We start from the raw sequence: 26226 nt of genomic DNA, 5'->3' as shown, positions 1-26226 counted from the left end.
AGCAGTGCGGGAGTGGTTCGCATCGCAGGTGGGCGAGTTCTACAATGAGAGGATAGAAAGACTTGTGCCACGACTCGATAAATGCCTCAATAATGGTGGAGATTATGTTGAGAAGTAATTGAAGTGTGGGGAATACAATGCAACAAAAATGGTTTGTAAATATCTTCCTGTTTACTTACTACATCCTTTTGGAACTTACTTTAAGAACACACCTCGTATTAGTCATAGCAAGTGGTCGAGTAGCTCGGTTGATAGAGCAACTGACTACATACTAGTATGTCTCGGGTACAATTCTGGGTGACAACAAGGTTTTTCTCATTGCCACACTTCTAAATGGCCTGCTGTCAAATTGTACTGTGTTTTTCTCTTGGACCGGAGCATTGTGTTCACCACACCACCTCATTTTAATGTTGGCACGTAAAGGGAACACTTTTTTTTTAACCTTATTAATCATGATAGTATTAATTGAAGGTGAAGTATAAAAATTATTAATACAGTGAAACCTGTTCAAATCGGAACCTGAATAATCCGGAATCCTGTCTATTTCGGAACAATTTATTGGTCCTGACAAAATTTATATGTATTATGTATAATTTGTGCTGAATAAAACGGAAACTGTCCAACGCGGAAACAAACTATCTGATACTGTTCAAAACGGAAATAATATTTTGGGTACAGTATTATAATGTAAACTATATTTTGAAGCAGTGTGTAATTTCCAGAAATGTACGAAATATGTAGGTCACTAAGATAAAAACAAGTTTTCTTTGCAAAATTTAGAGAGTGCGAGGGTGGGATTTCAGTTGTGGAAAATTCAGGTGTAACACTTTGAAAAATAAAGACCATCTCATGAGTGAGTGAAAAATAAAGACCGTCTCATGAGTGAGTACCTTGTGGACATTAATGGTGCCATAAAAAGGAAACAGAAAACCGCTGGTTATGTGGAAATAAATGAACTGTTGTGAGAGTGCGTTTTTCATGTCTTTTCAAAGACCGTGCCAATTTCTGGATCTATTCTGCAAAACAAACCCTTGAACTGCCAAAAAAAAAAAAAAAAAAAAATAGATAAGTCAGAATTCAAGGCTTCTAATGGATGGCTCCTAGACCAATAAATTATATAATGTGCAGTGATATACAGTACACTATTACAGTATAGCTTTAGATATTAAATTTAGTATGATTTAATAGTGTTTAATGAGTGAGTTACGATAACATTAAACAGAAAATGAAATTTTTCTTCAATATGATGCACCACTGGAATAAGCGACAGAAAGCTGATTTAATGTCAGTAGTGTTAAACGAAATGTTTTGTACTTCTTGCAGTTTGCGGCATGCCATTTTGTTTTTCAGTTATACAAATGATAAAATATTGCATTTTAACTTCACACCTGAAAAATACGGAAACCTGCCCATAACGGAAAAAAATCGGGACCATGTCACTTCCGTCTTGAACAGGTTTTACTGTATTATGTTGATTTTCTCATGAGAGCTCTTTTTCTTATATTTTATATTGTTCGGTAATATCATAAATTCATGAATGAATTGTTTTTTTTATTAATGCAGTTAAAAAAAGATCAACTAATAAAGAGATCTGGCTCCCAATCGTAATTAAATTTAAAATGTTTGATTAGATATGGCAATTTAGTTAAAGTGGAGAGATTAATGTTCTGGGTGGGAATAAAAATCGCACAAATAGCTGCAAGTGTAAAATGTACTATGTAATTTTCACCCCAATGCTAGAAAAAAAAAAATACTAAACTTGGAATGAACGCTGCCTACTGCTCAGTTTAAATTTTATGCCATGCATCTTTCTAGATAGTTAAATTTTACGCCATGCATTTTCTACATAGTAAACATGCCATGTATTTTACTGTATTATTTTTGTGAACTTAAGTATTACATATGTGACCCTATTTTTGTTTTATAGCCTACAGTTCACTTCTTTCCAACCCCTTCTGTCCACCCCCTCCCTAAATCTAGTAATTAACAACACGAAATAGGTGCAAAATATCACGACATTGCTTCCGCCTTAATGGAAGTATTTACTAGCAATAAGTTCATAAAATATCAATATTAATTGCTGAAATCGAACTTTTTTTTTAAGTGTTTAATCTGGTGTTAGTTTTTTCAAACCTAATACATGTTGTTACTGCGCTTTCAGTCACAGATTTACTAATTGTATAGTAGAAGGAAATACCAGTAAGTTAAAAATTTTGAAGAGTATACTAAATTCCATAAGAATGCATTATTTTTATTTGTAGTTGTCTAAATTCTCAGTTCATAATATTTTTTATACAGGGTGATTCACGAGGATTTACCGCCACTTAGGAGCTTATTTCCGAAGACATTCTGGGCAAAAAATGTCATATAAACATGTATCCTAATCTCAATTTTTTCAGAGTTACACTGATTTGAAATTGTTTGTAAAATACCATTATTCTTTAGTTTTAAGGTAAAAGAATATTACAGATAAAGAATGAACTATTCTGGAGTATCATTTCTTTAATTAGCTAGTACTCTGAAGCTAAAAATGTATTGTGAATTCCATAGTTGCTACGTACAGAATTTTTTTTTATTTATAACTGCAAAATTATATTTTTCTTACATATTTATCACAACAATTGTTACAAATCACCCCACACTTGTAAATCCTTTAAGACTGTACATTAGGATGCATAATTAAACTATAAAAAATCAAGTTCCTAAAGTCGTATGATTTGTAACAATTTTTGTGGTTAGTGCATAAGAATGATGTCATTTTTAGTTAAAAATTGAAAAACAAAACCTGTACAAAGCAAATAACAACACATTTTCAGCTTCAGAACACTAGTCAATTAAAGAAATGACACTTCTGAATAGTTCATTGTCTATTCATAATATTCTTTTACTCTTAAGGGGAGCAGGTACTGCCTATCTCGACAATGTTAAAATCACAGAATTCAGGTATGCATAGCTCGGAAACTACTTGAGATAGAAAAACAATTTTTACAACACTTATCAATCTTAAAGCCCTCTATTTTTTAAAACAAAATGTATTATTGTATCTTTAAAATTGTGGTCTCAAAAAAATAACATGTGATTAAAATTAAAAAAAAAATTAGGTCACAATAAAAAAATTTTTATCAATTATAGGAATTGAATGTACTTAATGAAATTATTCTAATATATAGATAAAGGTTATAAATATAACATATAAAACTTTCAAATCTCTATGTTCAATGGTTTCAGAGCTATGCGTACCTGAACTCTGTGATTTTAACATTGTCGAGATAGGCAGTACCTGCTCCCCTTAAAGCTAAAGAAAAAAGCTATTTTACTAACAACTTCAAATTAGTGTAACTCTTAAAATATTGAGATTAGGACACATGCTTATATGATATTTTTTGCTCAGAATGTCTCTGGAAATAAGCTCCGTAAGTGGCCATAAATCCTCATGAATCACCCTGTATATTCATAAAAAGTGAAATTGTTCTTAATAATCCCACTTTTTTTTTCAATTGCACTCTCACTGGAGTGAGAAATGTTGTTACACAGTTCTGCACATACTCTGGTGTGTGATGTTACTGGATCCTGTTCCTTAGGTGGCTTTTTAGATCGTTCTCCACCGCTGCTTAGCCCGCCAATGCCAGAGAATGCTACTGACAGTACAGAAGCTCGCCTAAATGGATCCAGTCCACCTCATGGTGGCAAAAGACCGTGTAGGGAGGGTGACGAAGGTAATTGAAAATTATTTGTACATTTTCTATGAACCAATATAATGTATAAACAATTTCTAATATGTAGCTAATTGAACGCTCTGAAGTACTGAATTCTTTTGTAGGCAATCACGTTTTTTGTAATATAATCAGAGCATCTGTACGGTTATATTCGATAGCAGTTGTGACAGTTTTTCCTCCTATTGCCCTTTCATTCATCTCCCCTTCCTTTACAGAGTAGAATGTGATTTTGAAGTCCTTCAGAATGTGAGTTAGTTTTGCATCTTTGAACTGATTAATTTCTGGGGAAAATGGGACAAAATCATTATTTCGCTTTTCTGGTGGCAGTTATGGTGGTAATGGTTGTAGTTGTTGTGACATTGGAAATATAATCAACTGGATAAAGATAAGTGTATAGATTTTCATACTTTCATGGTGAATATGTTCAGATATAGACTTTGGGATTCCAGTGTGTCATGGAACTTAATATTTCCAATGTTTCGAAACTACATACAGCTTGAATAATTTCAAGGGAAAAATTGTTCCGGGGCCAGTAATCGATCCCGGGACCTCTGGTTGAACGTACCAGCACTCTGCCAACTCAGCTACCCGGGAACTCCACCCGACACCGTCTCAACATTTCCCTTTATATCCACACAACTCGTGTTGGCTGACGAAGTGCCAGAGACCCACATTGAGTGCACACAAACTCTGTGTGACTTGGAACTGTGGTTTTCTGTTAAAGTACACAGTGACGTATATATTATACAAATCTAGTCTTTCAGGTAAGGCTTCCTGTAAAGCAGATTTGAATAATTTCAAGGGAAAAATTGTTCCGGGGCCGGGTATTGATCCCGGGACCTCGAGTTGTGTGGATATAAAGGGAAAAGTTGAGACGGTGTCGGGTGGAGTTCCTGGGTAGCTCAGTTGGCAGAGCGCTGGTACATTCAACCAGAGGTCCTGGGATCGATACCCGGCCCCGGAACAATTTTTCCCTTGAAATTATTCAAATCTGCTTTACAGGGAGCCTTACCTGAAAGACTAGATTTGTACATACAGCTTGATAAGGGTGACTATGACATGAAAACAGGTTATGATGGTAACTTTTCTCCACGGAAAATCTCCTGCATATGACGAGACCCAATGGGAGATTGCTGGGGCTTTATAATATTGCTGGCTTGTGCGAGAGGATATCTCGTGTGAGAGACCAATGCTGATACTGGAGCAAGAGGGAGGAAGATATGTTTCACACTCCATTAAATATTTATCATGTCGTAGCTCCTATGACAGTCACGCTGTAATTTTTACAATTGATAGATCAATGTCTAAGGAAAGCATAAAAAAAATTCGAAACCAAAATATTTTTCGAAAAGAGAGAGAAAAAATAGTAACTGCGAAGTGATCTGTTCAAAATATAATTTACACTTTCAAAAGTTGGTAAGTGGTAAAGTTTTTTATTTTTCACTTTAGATGGGAGTTCAAAGTGAGAGAAATATTGAGAAAGAATGAAAATTACTTTTAAAAGTTGACGCTACTCAAAATCTTGACTGATTTCCAAGTTATGCGAGTTAAATGTTTCGCTTGGCGAAGAACGGAGACTCAACCTTTTGTCCGATAAAATAAAAAGAACGCTGGAATAATAATAAAAAAAAAATTCGTAAACTCTAAATATCAAAGTGTTGTGTGTGGCTGCATAAAACAAACTTTTGCCTCTCTTTTATCACTATCACTTGCTTTACTGAATGTCAAGCTGTAACAGAAATATTCCTTCACATGAACGAGAAATGACCTGCTTTTTGTGCAACATATAAATACGGAGGAAGAATTGTGTGTGTCAGCTCGATCTGTATTTTTTTATAACTGTGTGTCTTGAGTGATGAAGGCATTCTAAACAATAGCGCTCTTGTTCCAGAATGAGTCAAGATTGAACACTGCGCTATAACCTGTATCCTTATAATAATTGTACAGAGGGAATGGTTTGACCTAAAATTACGTTTTCTTTTTTGGACGTACTTAAAAATTCATTCTCTTAATACTTGGCAAGCCATTGAATTTCAGAATTAAATAAAATGGTTGACCACCAAAATCCCCCTTGATAGCGATCCCCCTTGACTAAGTGACGCTGCACTCCGCTGATTTGCAGAAGCTGTGAAGTCGCTGATGTTCATATGCAGGAGATTTGCCGTGAAGTTAAGGCTGTAGCAAATTGATGAGCAGAAGGAAGAATGATATCGACATTTATGACAACTGATGAAAAAAAAAAAACACTGATGTTAATGGCTGGTGATAATAATAATGTTAATATTTTTAAATGGATTGAAAATAGTACATTATGCAACAAGCCTATAATGGTAGTAATTAAGACGTGAGTATGTTTATGAAATGAGCGCAAGCGAGTTTAATAATTTTCATACGAGCGTCTTAATTACCATTATAAGCAAGTTTCATACGACTTTTTATGCTCGACCCTATTTCTAACTTGAAATTATTCATAAGTGTTCATGTTATTCTTATCTGACTGGGGAGCGGAACTGACCTTGTGCAATATCTCGTAAATTGTGAGATGTGCTCAGAAGCGAAAGTATTGATTTTTTCCTGAGAAACAAATGTCATTGACCTTGATATAATCTAGAGAGTAAAATAAACATTAATCTTGATATAACCTTGAAATTGATTTAGACATTGAAAAACGAGATGACAAATTGAATATTATTTACAATTAACGCTAATTATTATAGTAACAGAACATAACCTTCTGCGACAGTATTGGATTTCCAGCCTCCGTGACGTTTCCCTCGTCTTTCAATTGCATATCCGAGAATAATCGATACTTGGCTTTCATATTGCTGCAATGGTGTTTTCTGATTGGTGGAACACCAGAACTTTAATGAGGTCCATTTAAGGGCTGCTACCAGGTGTATAATTACTACACCTCAAAATCTGTGCTTCAGTGGCTGGTCATGATAATATCTTTGAAAAATATTGGAGTGCAAGAGGTCAAATGACTTTATTGTCAAACACCTGGCATTAGAAAACAACAACAACAACAACATTTCGGCATGGTTGAGCATAAATATTTATATTTTATTTTTAATTTCCATTGTTAAATTATAGAACATGGCTTTTGATAATTTAAAAAAAATATCATGTTCTACATAACTACAGTATTTATGTAACATTTATAAAACTATGCACTTGCAAAGATGTGTATGTTATTAATATTCATGTAAGGAGAAGCCAGAGATCAATTCCATTAATTTAAAGTGTTGATTTGTATTGTACACAATACACAATAATGCATATGAAGTTACATTAATACGTTTTGACCACTTAAAAACATACTTTCACAATGTCAAATAAAGACTTATTGGTATGTGGAAAATAGAAGTTAAGATCTTTGAAAGATATGCATTGCAGTCCAGAAATAAACGACATTGATAAACTTGCTGTTTTGTGGGTTGGCCCAGCCTTTTAACATATGTTCAAAATTATTTTTAATTGAAAATGTAAGATTGATATGTTGCAGATTATAATCTATATTTTATATAAAGTCCACACCTGTGGAGTAACGGTCAGCGCGTCTGGTTGCGAAACCAGGTGGCCCGGGTTCGAATCCCGGTCGGGGCAAGTTACTTGGTTGAGGTTTTTCCAGGGTTTTCCCTCAACCCAATACGAGCAAATGCTGGGTAACTTTCGGTGCTGGATCCCGGACTCATTTCACCGGCATTATCACCTTCATTTCATTCAGACGCTAAATAACCTAGATGTTGATAAAGCGTCGTAAAATAACCCAATAAAATAAAATAAAAAAAAAATTAATATAAAACTAGTCAATGTGATGTGTGAAATCAATACAAAAATAGTGAAAAATAAAAACAGTGTTACAGTGTGATGGATAATTATGATGGAAGGAAATTATAAAACTTTCACATACTTCGTATTTGAGGTCAAAATTCCAGAGAATTAAACTTCCTTCTTGAGAGACAAAAATGATAATCTTTGGTGTTGGTAGCATCTTGTAGTGCTCTCTTTTTCTTTAGTGTATTCTGTTTAATTTCGGCCTTTGTGCCACTTGATTTCCATTCCTCTTTATTCTGTTGGGCATATTTTACTGTAGCAAATTATCTCTAATCCCTTTAGATAGATTGTAAGCTGCATTTTTCACTTTATTTTAACTTGTCACAGTCTGTTGTCAATAACACTAACATTTTTTTTTCGCAGCTTCATCTAAAAGTTTATGCAGTATATTCCTGCATAAGCTCTCTTCTTAGATCTCTTTTATTATCATTAATTCTGTGGCCGGGAGGAAAAAGGTCTTATGTAAAAATTTTATACTTTTCAGGAGAGCTGTAGAAAGATTGAAATTGGTGTCAATTATAGAGTTTTTTAATTAAAAGGTTTTTCCTGGATATTATTTGTTTATATTTCTTCTAAAATAGGTAATGTTGCTCATTTAACAATTTTCTTGATTATTTCCAAAAATAGCCGCACTTAAGCCCTTTTAAGACTAGAGGCCACACTGAGTAGAAGGGACTATTTAAATATAAGACCTTTTTCATGTCAAAATAAACGGAAATGTAAATTATTAGGAATGCAAAATGGGTCTTAAACAATATAGGACTGTTTATCTAGTGCTTAAAGTTTTAAAAGGAAAGGGCATCAGTATGTGATAAAATGGCTAAAATACAAGTTAGACCTTTTTAATAGGGAAGCACGGAAAGTAAACATGTGATGGTTTGTAAGGAATAAAGTATTAAATATTCTTAAGTCCTTTATTCTGTGTGTGCTCGATTAAAAAAGTACTTAGGACATTTGGTAACGCCCTATAAATCCAGTCAGGAGTCTTATTTGACTTTAACCATTTTACCAGATTGTAGAGAATTGTTTCTGTTTTCAGAATATATAAAAATCTCATTTTCACAAAAAATTGACTTAAGACCTTTTTCCTCCCAGCCACAGAATTAATTGCAGATGTTTGGTTAATGCTTGTAGAATTCTTTCGCTGTACAGTAGAACTTCGATTATCTGTTGTAATGGTAATGGTTAATCAAAAGAAAGATGGATAGTCTGTTCTGTTTGTTATTACCATATTTTTCATTATCAACATGCAAGTATTGGGTCTCACTGCCCATTACGATCTCTAGCCATCTCCTTTTAGGCCTTCAAGGGAATCGACAACCTCTTGGTGTATATGATAAGATTAATTTTCAAAACCTAACATTGTTCATCCCATCCACATGATATTTCTATTGAGTTCTATAATTATGAATGTATTGCAGAATTGGTTCAACTTTCAGCTCCTGGAGGACGTCTTCATTTCCTTCATGGTCTAGAAATGTATATCCTGCTGTCTGTCTCATGAAACGAATTTCAGCAGATGTCAGTCGTCCTTCATCTATTATTGTGAAGGAGATAAAATAAAATTCAAACAAGTACTTTATATATAATGGATAGTAATGATAAAATGCCCCTCAGGGGCCCACTTGTGGATACGGGAATTAGCAACCCTGAGGTACCTGAGCTATGCAGTGCCCAGGGGTATAGCTGGGCTACCCTGTCTCCCAGGGATATAAATTGGGAGACCTGGTCCTCCAGGTTTGGGGGTTAGATTGTAGGATGACTCCTCTATATCCGTAAAGTATGTTGAGAAGCCTCTATTGAAACCTCGAAATTGGAATGCAAGTGACGACTCAAACAACTGAAATGGTTTTTGACAAATGGGAATTTCCTGGGAACTGCAGCATTCAGGAGAATGGCACTTGATAGAGAGAAATGGAGGAAGAAGATAGAGGAGGCTAGGGCCCGACATTAGGCTGTTACATCAAGTAGTAATGATGGAATGATAATTCGTTCAAAGAAAGTAATCATATGAATTTCCCAAAATAATCAACCCAATGAAACTCATTCTTCTGTACAATATGCATATAGAAATACATAAAAACTTCAAGAATCAATCAAATTTCAGACACTCATGTTCAAATGAAGAGTACCTTCATTTAAACAGGCCATGAATATTTGTTTGTTGATCTGATTTTCTTTAAAATATCAGAAATTTTTAACGAGTACAAATAGAATGCTACACAAGTGAAATAACGAAGATTGTACTTCACTGACTCTACAACAAGGCGTTCCTCTTCATAGTTCACTGCATTTGAATTAAAGAAATTGAAAAATGCTTGACAAGCATGAAGTGTAACTAAGAACTCGCAATCCTTGGGAGAACCAATTACGTAGATAAATTGAGGTAACAGGGCAGACAGAACCTCGTGTGCAAACTCACCAGTAATGCAATAAGAATAAGGAAACAGAAGTGAAATGGACTGTGCACTTCAAATCTTTAGAAAGTGTCATTCTGAGCTGATTCATGAGCTGCAAGGTGGACTATGTAGAGCAGGCGTCTCAAGGCCAACGCATAAAAATTATTACAGAGAGCAAGTGTAGATAGCGTAGTCAGCTGAAGAGATAAGCGCAGTACCCGAAGATAGCTGATCGCTGATTCATGTCACACGCATGAGTGAGCTAAGTTGTAACTGTCGCGGGAGAAATTCTACAAAGCTGCACTTTTGAGTTGTACTGTCACAATAGACGGTTGTTTTCGGAAGGAATAAAATTTCGTAAGTAGTTCGCAGTAATAATAATAGTAATAATAATAATAATAATAATAATAATAATAACTTTATTTTCTAATTATATATTAATGAGTAAAAAGGAATCTGAAGCATGAACAACCATACATGTTACGTAATTATTTGAGCACAAGGAACTGGCAACCCTACCCCATTATCTCCTGGCCTAGTTGCCTCATAAGTGGTGTCTTATTGGTATCACTTGTGAGGTTCAGACCTTTTCTTCGGACAGTTGATTAAACAACAACAATACTTCATTTCTAGTAAATGGTTTTTGGCACAGTATGTCTTTTTTTTAAGTTTATGCTATATTTAATAAAATAAAATTCAATTAAATAGTAATAATAAAATTACAATTAAACATGTTGGTTGTTAAGGTATGTATTCTTACGATACGTCAATATTAATATAATAATTACAATAATAGTTAAATAATATGTTTCGTAATGTTTTCAATAATTAATAATAACCAAAACATCTTAGAAATTATTTTAAACTAGAACTATTCAAATCTTAAATCTGGTCTCAAATTCTTTTCTCAAGTTCTTCAGTACTTCATTATATTTGTTACTGGTCTTGATTCAAATTAGTTAACAATTAGATTAATGAAGTGGTAAATTGACTCCCACAATTTCACTTTCCGTATGAAACTTTTCTTCGTACATTTGCGGTAACAAGGACATTCTTTCCTCGGAGATGGACACAACATCGTAGCGGTTGCAGATGTCTATTCAAACGTCGCGGTCAATGACGTCATCCAGAGATACACGAACTGCTCCCGCATCTTGTTCCACTCTTACATTAAAAAAGAGAAAGAGAGGAGGAAGTGCTCCGAGAAGGCCCTATTGAGACGTCTGATGTAGAGAATCTTAGCTTCTGTTGTTTGAAAGTCGAGCATTTTTAAAAATTAAATACACATCCAATTTCCAGACATTCACGTTGATTTTGAAAATTCTTCTTGGATTGTAATTTAACTCTTGAAAATGAGGACATGTCCGGGAAAATGAGGACGTATGATAACTGTACATATGGCTCTCATTGTTGAAGGGTTGTTCAACAGAAAAAGCTGTGTTCTACAACATGAACATTATTCACTGGACTTAACACACAGTGACTTCCTTGTATGTTCCCAAAACTTAAGACATCACGTGGATACCATTCAAAGGACTGTAAGAAGAACACTGAATAACCTGCATAGCTCAGTTGGCTGAGGTGCTTGCCTGCCTATCCGGGGTTGTGCTCAGGTGTGGGTTCGATTTCTGCTTGGGCTGATTACTTGCTTGGGTTTTTTCCTAGGTTTTCCCCAACCATAAGGTGAATGCCAGGTAATCTATGGCGAATCCTCGGCCTCATCTCATCAAATACCATCACCAATCTTATCAGCGCTAAATAACCTATCAGTTGATACAGTGAAGTTAAATAACCAAATAAAGAAAAACACTGAACAGGATTCCAGAAATAACCTTCTGCTATTCCTGCAAGTATCTTCATGATATTTGTGTGCATTGTTTAGGTGCAAGAGGAAGGTACTTTCAATGAACAGTTTTCAGAGTTTTATACAAGGAATAATTTCATTGCCCTTCAGTAATAGGCTGCCATTAAGGTTTGAATTCGTATTTTCAGTTCCTTCAAATCCAGACTGTTGGAGAAAACAGGATCCGCCAAATGATAGTTGTGTCATGTCACCGCCTCCACCAGCCCCATTAATGATGTCCCATGTGAGAGTCAGTCCAGCTGGAACTTTTAATTCTACCTCTACTTCTTCCACAGGATTAGGTGAGTGTGCATAATGTTTGTAGAGTTTGTAGGTGTTTTTTATATTGTTCGAATTTATTTGTAAATGTGACATATATGTATGAGCTATTCCATCTCAAATTGACCGAAATATACAGAAAATTGACCTTACAAGTTCTAAATACAATGAAACTTTTTTTGTACATAGAGAACTGTGATACAGTGCTTTGTGCAAAGTTTGAGGCATCAGAACTTCATAGTGTTTAAATTAAAAATATTTAAATTGATCGTATTTTCATAAAATTAGCAACTTTAAACTGTTGTAGCTCCGAAACTCTTTCACCCAATGAACAATTAAAGTTTATATTGACATATAAACAGATTTTCTTACTTTTTATGGAAATGGAGAAATTTAGATTTTTCTTCATTAAGACGCCTTTGCTTAGGAAAAAATATTTTTAAAATATATACGTAGTTAGATTCCGCATTGAAAGTACAAATAAACACATATTTTTTACTGATAGTATGTTGATAAAGTATTGAAAATATAAAATAAAGAAAATAAATAGTACTAACCAGCTGACTGTGAGACGGGAGCTAGCCGAGACAAGCAAGGCCAGGAGACAAACACGTGATGTGTCGTCTAGTAGCGCATAGCTGGGCTACTATAGCTTTATCACAAGTTTTCATAAACACAGGAGTAAAATGACGCCCAACACTCGCTTATCTTCATGTCTTAGCCAGTTCGTGTGGTACTGTGCCGTTCAAGTCCAGGCATGTGAAAATAATCTATTTAATACCCTCGAAACGTATTGCCATACCGCTAACCAAACAATGCCGAATCCATCTTAATAATGCAAGGTATTTTCTCAATATTTTTTTACATTTTTACAAATGAACAAAAAGCCTAAAAGTAAGTAAAATCAGATTATCTGTCTCTCTGTGTACAATAAAAATAAGGATTACTTCTTATCATAACCTACCAAATGTCAGCTTCAAAATGAGCTCTCGTTCAATGTTCTGCAGTAAATGGTTCCACAGTTCTGAGCGCTGAAAGAGGCTTGTTTTTATAAAATACGCTAAATTTGTCGCTCAATAATACGAAACCCGTTTGACTTTCGATAGTATATTTTTGCAAATGCACTCTCTTCAGCACCTTGTATAAATAGGGAAAAAATTAGGGTATAAAAAAATGCGAGGTTTTTTACTGATCGAATAGCCCGTATGTACAAAACTTTAAAGGGACTAACAAAAATAATTTTGTAATTTACATACTATGATTTACTTTAATTATGGGAGGACAGTACCATCATACAAATGAAGACTTCTTCCTCGCCTGATGAAGGATAACAGTAGATCCAGTCTGTGATACATATTTTTACTCATATTTTCAGCAACATACATAAAGCTCTTTCCATAATTATTATTCTCCTCAAGAATTAAAACTACCGAAATCTGTTTAATATTAGTAAATTTCATAATAATGTGTGTATAATGACATTCAACTGTGTCAGGTATTTCTCATTTTGTATCCCATATGAATTGTTTCAGTCAACATAACCAGAAACAGTCTGCCGAGTAGCTCTGTGGTAGCACATCTGCCTTCAGACTAACCGGCCTGGATTTGATTCAGAGATTTTTGTGGGTAAAATTCTACTCAGTACTAAGAGAGGTGGTGGTGCACAATTTCTAATCACTAGATTGTGCACCAGTATGCCTGGGTTAAATCTCAAATCTCTCCACAGTACATATGAAGAGAAGGCATATGAAGAGTACACGGGAAAAACTATCAAGGTCCAACAAAAATCGAAATTGAGTTAATAATGTTATCTTATAGTGGAAAGGAAGTACTATCATGTGGTCTAGCTAGTAATAAGAAATCATCGTTCTTGACATTCCACTACGTCAGTTTCTATTAAATACATACATAACAAAGTATTAAGTGCATAAACTTTCTAAAATGGACCTTGATCGTTATTCCCGTGTACCCTTCATATGTCACTGTTGATAGTGATTCGGGAAAAACGTAATACGGCGAACGCAAAGCTCCGCCCACGTCCCCTTTCCACTTTTCCCCTACAAGCTCACCACACACCCTAGCGGGAAAGAGTGGAAATAGGGGTTTAGGGTGGGTGACATCTAGTGTAGGAAAGTGGAACAAAAAGAGTAACGACACCTACGAAGCAAAAGAGGAACTTCGTCCTGTCACTCTCTCTCTCCAGTCTCTCCTTCTCTGTTCCTTGCTTAATGTCTCTCTCTTTTTTTTTTTCTTACGACTTCGCAGGAGGGGAGATTCGATCCGAGAAAGTTCGTAACTAAACCTAAACGCACGCTTTTTGTTCACGCTTTAGACCTCTCGGCTACCGAGGCAAGTTGGGGGTAGAAGGGAAAATGAATCTATTTATGTTTAAGGGAACTGCCATAACGTATTGTAGAAGGGGACAATGACCGAATAGCGTGGGTAGAAACTGGTGGGCTTGTGAATGTCGCTTGGTAGGGGTTGACTACGGGGGTGGCTTCATTGTGTCCGTGTCCAACTTCGTGTACAGACGTAACCACGTGTAGTGATGATCCGTACTGAAGACGTGTACTCATTACAAGTGTCCAACCTGTGGGGGGAAAAAAGACTATTGTGTTACTTCGAGGACGTGCAAAGTTAACAGGTGAGTGTTGTTTAATGAAAACCACATTACATTGTGTTGTGTTGTGTTGTGTTGTGTCAGTACATGTTGTGGACAGTTGTCTAATGCGTATTGCATTGTGGTTGTGGACAGTTGTCTAATGCATATTGTCTAATGCGTATTGCATTGTGGTTGTGGACAGTTGTCTAATGCGTATTACATAGTGGTAGGCAGTGATCCAAAGAAGCGGGACAGATAGTAGAGAGAGAGAGAGCATGCAAGCGAGGTGCCGAGCGGCACATATGGGGATAACTTCCCCTACTGGCGTTTGCCGTAATACGTTTTTGCCAGTGATTCGTCCGTCAGTTGGTGATGTTAAACCTGGCAGCCTCCTTGGTGTTATTTGACAAGAGTTGGCTTCATGCAGGGATCGGATTTCTCCTTCTCCCTTCCTCATCTTCGTCATCATCCTTATCCATTCCCTACACTACACTTACCTCAGTATACGACATAATTCTCCACAGATACACATCATGCATAGCATGGCCTGCTGAAGTGGTGTGCAACTTGAAAATGAGTTATAGTCCTGTCATCTGTTCGCAATATGCGGAACCCAAATCATGCAAGTGAAGTGGGTAGGCATTAGATGCACACATAACCAGAACTAACAAGTTTTGTGTGCCTTTTGTATTTTATTGTAGTTCATTGGTTATAAGATGGGGTGAAGGACAGTAAATATGTGGGTAGGTAACTGAATGGGGAGATGGATCAAGTTTATTCACCATTGCTATTGGAATTGGAATTGGAATTGTATTTATTAGCCGTCAGAATACAAGGATTCATGGCATCGTCAGATAACAATTACATGTTAATACAATGGTATAATAGTAATGTAAACAAATACAATAGTAATGACAACAATTATAATTACAACATAATAATAATCACTTTCTAACATTGTATATTTTATTATAATGACAATCTTGTCAGTTTGTGCTTCTACCAGGTTCCTGAAGAGGAAGGTAAGGAGCAGTAAACAGGGAAAACAGCAGCAATCAATAACAGTATATAAAACAGAGATTGTTACATTTCCTGTTCAAGATTTAAATTTAGGTACTCGTTTATGCTCAGTGGCATGTGCTTCAACAGTATATTTTTTACCGATTTCTTGAAAATTTTTTGGGTACACTTCCTGATATGTAAGGGGAGCTTGTTGTATAATTTACAACCATTATGAGATATACTGTTAAGACTTCTGGTAAGCCTGTGGTATTTTAAATGCATATTACTGGAAGTTCTAGTACTGTAGTCATGGTATTCAGAGTTTGGTATAAACTGTTTTGCATTCTGATGGATGTAACAGACTGTTTCTAGTACGTAGATACAGGGGACCGGTAGTATATTGAGCTCTTTAAAAATGCCTCTGCTCGCAGTCCGTATTGGAACTTGTTTCATGATTTTTATTATTCTCTTCTGCAATTTTAGTATCTGTAAGGATTTTGATGATGAGCCCCAAATGATTATGCCATATGCAATAACTGAGTGTACATAACCATAGTATATTGACAATAGAAGCTTCAGGGGCGATATTTTGGTTAAGATACGAAAGACATAACATAATCTGGACAATTTTTCATTCAAAAATTGTACATGATATTCCCATGTTAGATTTGAGTCAATGTATATGCCTAGGAACTTTGTATAACTTTCTTCCTTAATCCTGATATTATTAAGTAATATTTGGACAGGATCGTGTAATTGATGTTGGCTAAAGTTTATACAAATGGTCTTGTTTGTGTTTAGTCTTAACTTATTGTGTGATAGCCATTTCTCTAAATGAGTTGATGTTTCATAGATTTTTTGTTTTAAATTATCCCTATTAGTATCATTTATAATAATATTTGTATCGTCTGCAAATAACACTGTCTTGGCTTGGGCTATACTTATTGGAAGATCATTTATATACAAAAGGAACAATATAGGTCCAAGTATGGAACCCTGCGGAACACCATTTGTTAGGGGAGCAATGTTTAACTTGACTGCTCCAATTTCAACTATTTGCTTTCTATTGTTTAGATACGAAGCGAACCAGTTACCTGCTAATCCTCTTATACCAAAGCGACTCAACTTCTGAATTAGGATTTCATGGTTTACCATGTCGAATGCCTTACTAAGATCAAGGAAAAGTCCAACTGTGTGCTCTTTGTTGTCCTTGGAGCGTAGAATAGATTTTGTGAAATTTATGATGGCATTACATATTCCTTTTCCTTTCCTAAAGCCAAATTGAGACTCACAAAGTATATTATTTACTTCCAGGAAAGATATCAGTCTAGAATACATAACTTTTTCAATAATTTTAGAGAAAACTGATAGAAGAGAGATTGGCCTGTAATTTTCGATACATTCCATTTTACCCTTCTTTAGAATAGGACGAACTTTTGCTATCTTCAAGTTTTCGGGGAATTTACCTGATGCTATGGAGGAGTTACATATATCTACAAGGGGCACTGTTAGAAGAGCAGCACACCTTTTTATAATATGGTCTGGTATTTCATCAAACCCACCTGTTAGACTATTTTTTAAATTCTTCATTATCTTAAGTATTTCTAATGAAGATACTGGGGTTAAAAATATGGTGTTATTATGTATGTTGCAGTTTGTAATTGAGGATTGATTGATTGCTTGAGAAGTGTTGTAGCTGGTTACATTTGCAAAGTATTTGTTGAACAATTCAGCAACTGTCTGCAGATCTTTGACTGTATGGTTGTTGTTTAATAATTCAATGGTTTGGGTAGCATTTTCTGAAGTTTTACCAGTTACTTTCTTTATAACATCCCATAATGCTTTCCCTTTGTTTTTAGCATTCACTATGTAGTCCCTATTGGAATTTGATTTTGCCTCAAAAATAACTTTCTTTAAGATATTGGCGTATGTCTTATAGTACGATTTAAGATTTGGATCATTTGACAATCTACTGAGTTCATGCAGTTTTCTTTTCCTTCTACATGGAGATTATGATACCTTTAGTTATCCATTTATTAGACTGACGTGATCCATTATAGGATATTATTATTTTTTTGAATGGGAACGCAATGTTAAAGTAATGTCTCGTGATGTTTATGAACACTTATGAACACTTACATTGAATTAATTAGAAATAGCTATGATACATTGTAATTAATTTTGTATTTGGAATATGTTATTTGCTGTTTGACAGGTATTGGAGGAGGCGGTGGAGGTGGAGGTGGTTGTCCCAATATAAGTATTAGTGAATGCAGTAATTCTTCCTGGGCAGAAATGGAGAGCTATGTTATAGGGAACATTCAGATATATCCTCCAACGTTAGCAACAAGGCAGATGTTGATTCTGAGGTATCTTACACCAATGGGCGAATATCAAGAGGTAATTACAAAGTTACGTTGTATTATGCTTTCACTCTCAAGTATATTGCTTTATAGTAATATCACAGTTTAGTATATACAGTTGCGAAGCTTGGGATGATTTTTTGCAAATCTAGCGATAGTTGCTAGATGCTTGGAGCGCTGTGAGTACTAGGAACAATAGACTGTGTCACTGCCATCATGATCTAATACAGGCCGTAAGGCAGACCATGTGACTCACTTAACCCGATCACGAAGGGCGGCATTTCAACCACATAAATTAGTTGGAATGCATAAAGAGTAACATATATTCCTCTAAAATGTAGTGTAATTGCATTAATAAAATTTAAAACAATGATTATGAGACACTTCAGATATAAGTCACTTGCGAGTTAAGATGAAATATTATTTTTGTGTGAAAATTACGTTATTCGTATGTGTAATACTTGCCTTTATTTCGATTAAATATTGCGAAATTCTTGTACATTCATTTATGCACGATTCAATAATTTTCAGTTGCACCGCATGGATATTTAGATATGTTGAAATTATAGGTTATGTTTACTGTCCCATTGCCCCTTTCTGTCTAATTTTAGTGGTCTCCAATGCCCTGACATTCATATGGGAATATTATAGGTTATGTTTACTATATCTTATATTCCTAAATTCGCAATTATACATTATAATTAAGCATAATGTCATGTATGATACTCCGCACATTCAATTTGTCTGTATTTTAATACTACAATTGAGTATTGAATTATTGTATTTATCTACTACCTAAGAGACGAAGAAACAGTCGTACGTACACTAATTTCATAGGAGTGGTATGATAAATTTTGTGTCTTTATTAAGGAAGGTAGATGTGCTATATTAAATTACAATATAAATTCTTTTTTATTAAACCTCAAAATAGCTTCCATTCTAAACTTAAAATGTTGATACGAACAGATTATGTTAACATGTAAAATTCTCTTCACATTAAAATAACACTGTTTTGTAATTATTTCTTCCACATAGGCTATTATGCAACAAGAAGTAAAGGGAACTTATGGACACATTACACTAAATAAAACTTAGCTATGATATGCAATAAAGTTACAATATAATAATTCACTGAGCTCCATACACTAAAATAGAAAACCCGAACATGCATTACGGCCTCGTATAGATTGAAAATGCATTGACTGTGCCGTATTTCGCATTGTTGTGAAAAGTTGTGTAAACTGTGAAATGTTCGTTATCCGTTGTAATAACTGTAAATGGCTAAAATACAATAATTTCAATAATAATATGGGACAAGGAGACGTTTGTAGCACTAAAAATTGTAAGAAAAAAAGATCAGAGTTATCCTTCTTCCGAAAAATCCAGGAAGGTGAGTTTATAGAATATAATATATACTTCATGAAAATAATATATAAACCTTATGTATTTCATATTTCAATAGTGGAAGGAAGGTGTTAACTTTTGAAAAGAACACGATATCAAAAGAACAATACATTTTATCGTCTGCTAGGGAAAGAGTCTGTGATGAGGCAATAGTAGCGATCCTGGTGGCTAGCAACTATCTATGGATGCATATTTCAACTGTCTATGTTTGCATATTTAGCAAGTATTGAGCTTCGCAACTGTGTATACTAAACTGTGGTAATATCTTTACTATTATAATAATTTTAAAGAGACAGAATATATTAGTAAATTCAAACTAAATACTTTACGTGAGAATTTTATGGCAGTATCTGTTGAGAAGTCTGTAATTTCTTCACATATTGTAATTCTTTGTTTCAGTTCTTGAGCCATGTGTTTGAACATAATGCCTTGGAGTTAATACTGAAGTATACAGATCTGAGAGAATCAAAAGATTCGCGTCTTGCATTTGAAGCCTTGAAGTATTTAGCTGCTTTGCTATGTCATAAAAAATTCTCAATAGAATTTATCAATATGAAAGGATTACAGGTAAGTTTGTTTCTTTTAACTCCTCAACCCCTAATACAAGTATTAAAAATTACTAGGTTGTTTATATATCATTGTATGTTAGCGTAAGTCAAAGGCAGTGTGTTTGTGTTTTCATTGATGCAGCTATTTGCATGATTAAAACTTTGATTTAATTAGCATTATGTAGTGGATTATTTGTACATACTTAATAATATGAAGTGAGACACAGAGTATAAAATAGGCATAGCTATTATCAGGATATAAGGAAGAAACTGAGACAAAGTTTAGATTTATGTTGTTGTTGTTGTTGTTTTCTAATGCCAGGCATTCGACAGACCTCTTGCACTCCAATATTTTTCAAAGATATTATCATGACCAGCCACTGAAGCACAGATTTTGAGGTGTTCCGAATCCATTTCTTGGTTTGAGTTGCACAATGGGCAGTTAGGGAACTGATATATTCCAATTCTATGCAGGTGTTTGGCCAAACAATCATGGCCTGTTGCCAATCTAAATGTAGCTCGGACGATTTATGTAAATATGCATTTATGTACAGCCTTAGACACAAAAAATGACTAATCTCCTGTAGCATGAATTCATTTAAGTTCACTTTGGGCAGCATCTAGAGGAAGGATGTTTATTTTCCATCTAATTTACACCTTGAATATACCTTTATTACAGATTATTTATAACACTTTATCTATAACCAGACAGAAAAAGGAACAAACAAACAAAACAAAGAAAAAAAACAGAGTGTGGAGTCGTACATAAGTAATTCTTTCATTTGTAAACCTAAGTTCTCACAGAATCAACCGAAGTCTTCCGAAGGGTATTTGGAATATGGCATCCGGTCATTTTTTTTTTGTCTAAGATTATATAGTGGGATATCTGTTGAGAAAAGAACTGTAGCCAGATAGTTGTGTTAGTAAGTAATAAATGGAGAAGTAGGATAGTATCATACCAATGGAGAATCATTACAATTAAATTAAAGACTCTATTATTATCATCATCATAAATTCATACTCATGATCTTTCTCCTCCTCATTGTCGTCATTGTTATTTCTGACTTCTTTAGGTTAATATATGAAGAAGCTTCATTTGACCCTTTTGTTGCGTATCTCATTATTCGTTTTCTTCCCCTTTTTTACATAACTATTACTTCCTTTATTTAGTAATAATGATTACTGACCATGTCATTTGTGAAATTGTATTATGTTTGAATTATGAAGTGTGGGAGGAGTGTCGAAAATTATTTTATTTGCAGCAAGATAATCTTTGAAATGTGTTTCGTCTGTTGTCACACATCATCCTCTTTGTTTTTTATTCTACTTTCTCATTATACACAGTTTAAAAATGGATTTCGAAATTTTCACAGAAATGCACATTTCCAGTATTCCGGATATCAGAAATATAGTTTCCACCAAATTATGTAGAACAATTTCAGCTAAACTATGTAATGAATTTTGTTCATATTCAGTACTTACAAGTTGATTTAACTGAGATTGATAGAAACAAAATATAATTATTTATACAAAAATAATGTGACTTTATTTGTAAATGTACCACAGAATGGTAATTTACTAGAAATCAGCTCTAACAATATTATTTCTATAGATTTTTTATTAGGCTATACAAGTTGAAGTCATAAGCTTTAACTATATTAATTCTTTTAATCAAACACTGGTAAGTGAAATGATTGTAGGAAGTATCAGTGCTTTTCTTCTGGAGAAAAAGGTGGTGGAACTCTGTGTACGAACGGGAAATGATTATTGCCCAGTGCATGGGCCTTTTGTCGTTTTTAATCTCCATTTTGTTCTACTTTAAGACTCCTTTTCGTTTCAAGGCCTAAGCGGATTTTAAAGAAAAATTAATTATTAGCACATTTCTCATTTTCATGATAAAAATACAGGAAAAAGATGCAGGAATGCTGTTTTGGCACATTCCACCAGAAAAAAAAAAAAGAACTAGGCAGAATGTCCCAAAACTTCACAATTTCAAAGAAGTTATTGATTTTGTAGGTAATTGTACTTCTAATCAAAAACTTCTTTAGACAAAAGACTTAGGGTTTGAAGTTATTTGTATGAATTGCTGTAGAAAATTAACCTTAGCTATTATGGAAACAGAGAAAAAAAAGAGACTTCATTTTTCGTAAAAAATTAATCCTACCTTCAGAATTATTTTTCCAGTTAAAAACATGAGAAAAAGTCGTTAATTCCTGAAAATATCTGAATGAATTATTTTGTGAAATTAACGTAACCCTAGTTATTATGGAGAGAGACCAGAAAAAAAATGTATTTGTCTGTTTTATTTTATTTCATATTTTCGCTTTTGTTTTTTTTTTTGTTTGTTTGTTTTGTTTTTTTTTTTTTTTGAGAACCCCCAAATGTACAAATTATTTGAAAGCTGTGCAAGACCACATGGCTATTCTGGGTCGATGTTTTTAGTAACGGGTTATTTGTTTTTCAGTCAGTTGTAAAGAACTGTTCTGTACTCATGGGCTAATGTTTTTAAAATATTTTTCTTATTGACTGCTTTTATAGTGCAGATTTAAATGAGGGGTTGGAAAGCAATGGTGGATCATTAATGTTTAGGTGAGCGGTTTGGACTTTTTCCATTGCTGGTTGTACCTAGTCTAATTTTTCCGGATATTTGGTTACCCATAGTTGAACAAGACATCAGAAATATTCAATACAAGGGAAGAATGCTGTCACCAACACCACGTAGACCATCTGGGGTCATCTCCACCATTAGACAACGCAACCTAGTGTTGCAGCTTAGTAGTTAGTAGTAATGTCTGCTACCGCTAGGTGGCAGTAGTAGTTTTTTATCATGTCCTTTGTTACTAGTTTTTTCCTTTTTTATCTTTCTTTTATTTTCTATCACGGTATCTTAAGACTTGTTCATTTTTTAGTTCCCCACCCCCTCCTTTTGTTTGTCTTTCATCAATTTTTTTAGCCACTTCACGCCCATCTTTATTCTGTTTGGTTTAGTGCCAACATATTGCTAATGACTTCGGGTTTTTCTTAATTAGAATCTCCACCGAAGCCAGGAATCAATGATCAGTCATACAGAATAGCTGTACGTAACGATCCCAACAGTAGGTTTTTTTCCTTTCTCTCCTTCCTTCCACCTGAAGACGAAGGGAGAACCATCCTTCGAAACATTGTCTTAATTTTTTATTGTGACAACCAACAATGGAAAAAGTCCAAACCCCTCACCTAAACACTTTTATAGTGCAATTGGTTATTTATCAAGTAAGTTGTAGAATTAGAGTTAAGAATCTGTTTGTAAACAATTAAGAGCTTTTAAAACTTCTGTGAATTTTAAATACCAGTATTCGTTAATAGTAAAGTACAATACCAGTAATAAGACTTAGAAGAGATGGCAATATATAAAGAACTATATGATAAGAATTTATGCACAATTAAATACACACATCTAAGTAAAGCATACAATTTATAATGTAAGCCAGAGGTTTAGTTCTTGTGTTTACAAAAAATGCCTTTGTGTAATCCAGAAAACAAATGAAGTCATTTATGTATGTCGCAATAAGAATTAGTTGAAGAAAATAAACTACAACCAGGAATTATCATTGATTACGTAATAGAGAACTGAATTGTTTCAAAATATGTAGAATGTATAATGAGAAGGTATGCACACAGACTGTTACAATTAATATTAAATAGTTTTATAATTCAGTGCTATTTATTGCATTTAAGATTGCCATATTGTGCCCTGTAAGACAAGTTAGAATTCTACAAAGGAAATTGGAAATGTAGAGAAGAAATCATCTGAAACACACAACAATGTAAAAAAAATCCAGATTATCTCCATTCACATACAATCTTATTGTTGTCAAGATATGCGGACTCGGAGAGAAAATTAACAAGTATAAACAAATCGTATAAGAAAGGTAAGAAGGAAAAAAGATTGTACTTTTTCTCATGTGTCCTAACTTGGTAACTCCATATACCAGCATTAAGTGACCTGAGAATAGCAGCAGTATCATGTAAGAAAAAGTTTTGAATATATTTGGAAGATGTCAGATTATCATTTGAATGAATCTAGACTGAAAGCACAAAGATCAAGACCTTACACTGACTTGGAAGACTGTGAACTTTTGAGCTTTGGGACACACATTGCTGCTTTAACAAAACATTGATCTTGGAAGTTGATTTTTCATTAAGGGAAAGAGTTAAGGACGTGAACATTGAAAGAAATGATGAACAGAATTTAACTGTTACTGGAAATTTGTTGGTGAGACGTTAAAGGATATGATATTAAAATACATATACAAACTTTAACAACAAGAAATTTCACAGAATACAATTAAATTCCATTGTAATAAAATTGTGTGGATGGCAAGATCAATATGTTGGTAATGAAATGTTGTTACTTTGAAGCATGAAAATGTGTGATAAATTGGTGGACAGAAAAAAATGCATTTTACTGAATATGCTGATATTTTAACATTTGCTAAAATTGCATATTGGTGAGGAAACTGACTGCTTCATGAATGTACGAGGCAGAATACTTTGTACTTGTGAAAATTATTGTATACATTAACAAGATAAAAATGCCATTTTAGGCTGAAGTGCCTTGGTGTGTAATATATTCCCACTAAAATCAATTCAAACAAGATAAAACAAAAATGAATAGCTAATTATATACAAAAGTGCAGAAGTATGTTTCGACGTCTGTATTTGAACATCTTCAAATATTTTGTGACAGTACAGAAACTAATATCAAGAAGAAATATTTCATATATATTTAGTGAATGTCAACAAACTGAGACCTTTAAATAATGTATTCATATTGACAGTTAAGCAGTAAGTAAACTGTATTTATTATTTGGATTCAGGTGTAGCAGTGCCTTTCTATCTCTGCCAGGAATTAATATCTATCGTCATTAATTTTGAAGTTTTTGCTTGTCATATATGTTATACAGTTCTACATCTGTTGAGGATTATATTTAAACGCAGAATCAAAGCAATGTGTGTCTAAATATTTTTTTCAAATTTGCATTTTATTCATTGCAGTGGAGGTGTAAATACTGGATAGGTTGAAGAAATCTGCTTACCTTATATCTTCTTATACGGCAGAGGAAACTAATCTTAATTACGAATTCAGTGGTGTTGTAATTCCGAAAGAACAATGTTGTAAATACCTAGAAGTGTATTTAAACTCCAAACTTTCTTGGGGAGAGCATGTTGATAATGTTACGGGTTAAGCATGGAGGGCACTTCACTTTATTATGAGAATCTTGAGAAAGGCTAGCCCCAAATCGAGGAAATAGCATATCTAACGTTAGTGCGACCATTAATGGAATACGGAACTACATGCTGGGATCCCTGTAGAATATATCAGATAAATTCCTTAGAAAGAATCCAGTATAGAGCAGCTAAATTTGTTAAAGGTAAAAGAGAAGATGGAAACGATACGATAAAGGAACTTAAATGGGAAACTTTGGAAAACAGACGTAGGAAAACTAGAATAACATCATTGTATAGAGCACATCTAGGTCAGAAAGCATGGGTAGACATAACGGCTCGGTTAGAAAAGCCAACGTACTATGGTAGGAACGATCATGATTTTAAAATCAAATGTAGGAAACAGAAAACGGATGTAGGAAATTCTCATTTTTAAATAGAACTATAAATGATTGGAATGACCTACCTGCAGCGGTCTTTGAGGGCTGTCCTTCCTTAAGGAGATTCAAGAATAACTTAAAAAGTTGTGTATAAAGTGCAAATTAAAATTAAGGTGACATTTAACATTTAATTTTTTAATGTGACATGTATTTATTTAGCCTGACGAGTTACTCCCTTGGTTTGAATTGTAAATTATTTAAAAATAGCGTGTAAGAGGGCCTTAGACTAGAAATGTTTAGCTTAAATGTAGTTCTGTTTATAACTATGCATAAGGGTGTAATTATTTGACTTATTTGAACTGTTGTATCAGTGAATTTATTAATTTTATTGGGTTATTTTACGACGCTGTATCAACATCTAGGTTATTTAGCATCTGAATGAAATGAAGGTGATAATGCTGGTGAAATGAGTCCGGGGTCCAGCACCTAAAGTTACCCAGCATTTGCTCATATTGGGTTGAGGGAAAACCCCGGAAAAAACCTCAACCAGGTAACTTGCCCCGACCAGGATTCGAACCCAGGCCACCAGGTTTCGCGGCCAGACGCGCTGACCGTTACTCCACAGGTGTATCAGTGAAGTGAGGT

The 26226-nt window shown here is 34.2% G+C and overlaps 1 protein-coding gene across 2 annotated transcripts in view; it reads left to right on the top strand.

Annotated features, from left to right (window-relative positions):
- mahj (LisH and WD40 domain-containing protein mahjong) overlaps nucleotides 1–26226 on the top strand; it is a 122414-nt gene that overhangs the window by 32206 nt on the left and 63982 nt on the right. The window contains exons 7-10 of one of the 2 annotated variants that reach the window (XM_069840446.1): nucleotides 3582–3716; nucleotides 11945–12097; nucleotides 17894–18078; nucleotides 19845–20012. In XM_069840446.1, the coding sequence (XP_069696547.1) occupies nucleotides 3582–3716; nucleotides 11945–12097; nucleotides 17894–18078; nucleotides 19845–20012 (641 nt within the window). The remainder of the gene's footprint in view (nucleotides 1–3581; nucleotides 3717–11944; nucleotides 12098–17893; nucleotides 18079–19844; nucleotides 20013–26226) is intronic. The other variant, XM_069840447.1, reaches the window with a different exon arrangement.

Source organism: Periplaneta americana, chromosome 11 (genome assembly GCF_040183065.1).
Source record: "Periplaneta americana isolate PAMFEO1 chromosome 11, P.americana_PAMFEO1_priV1, whole genome shotgun sequence".
NCBI classification, from domain to species: Eukaryota; Metazoa; Arthropoda; class Insecta; order Blattodea; family Blattidae; genus Periplaneta; species Periplaneta americana.
This window is presented reverse-complemented; position numbering and strand designations above follow the sequence as displayed.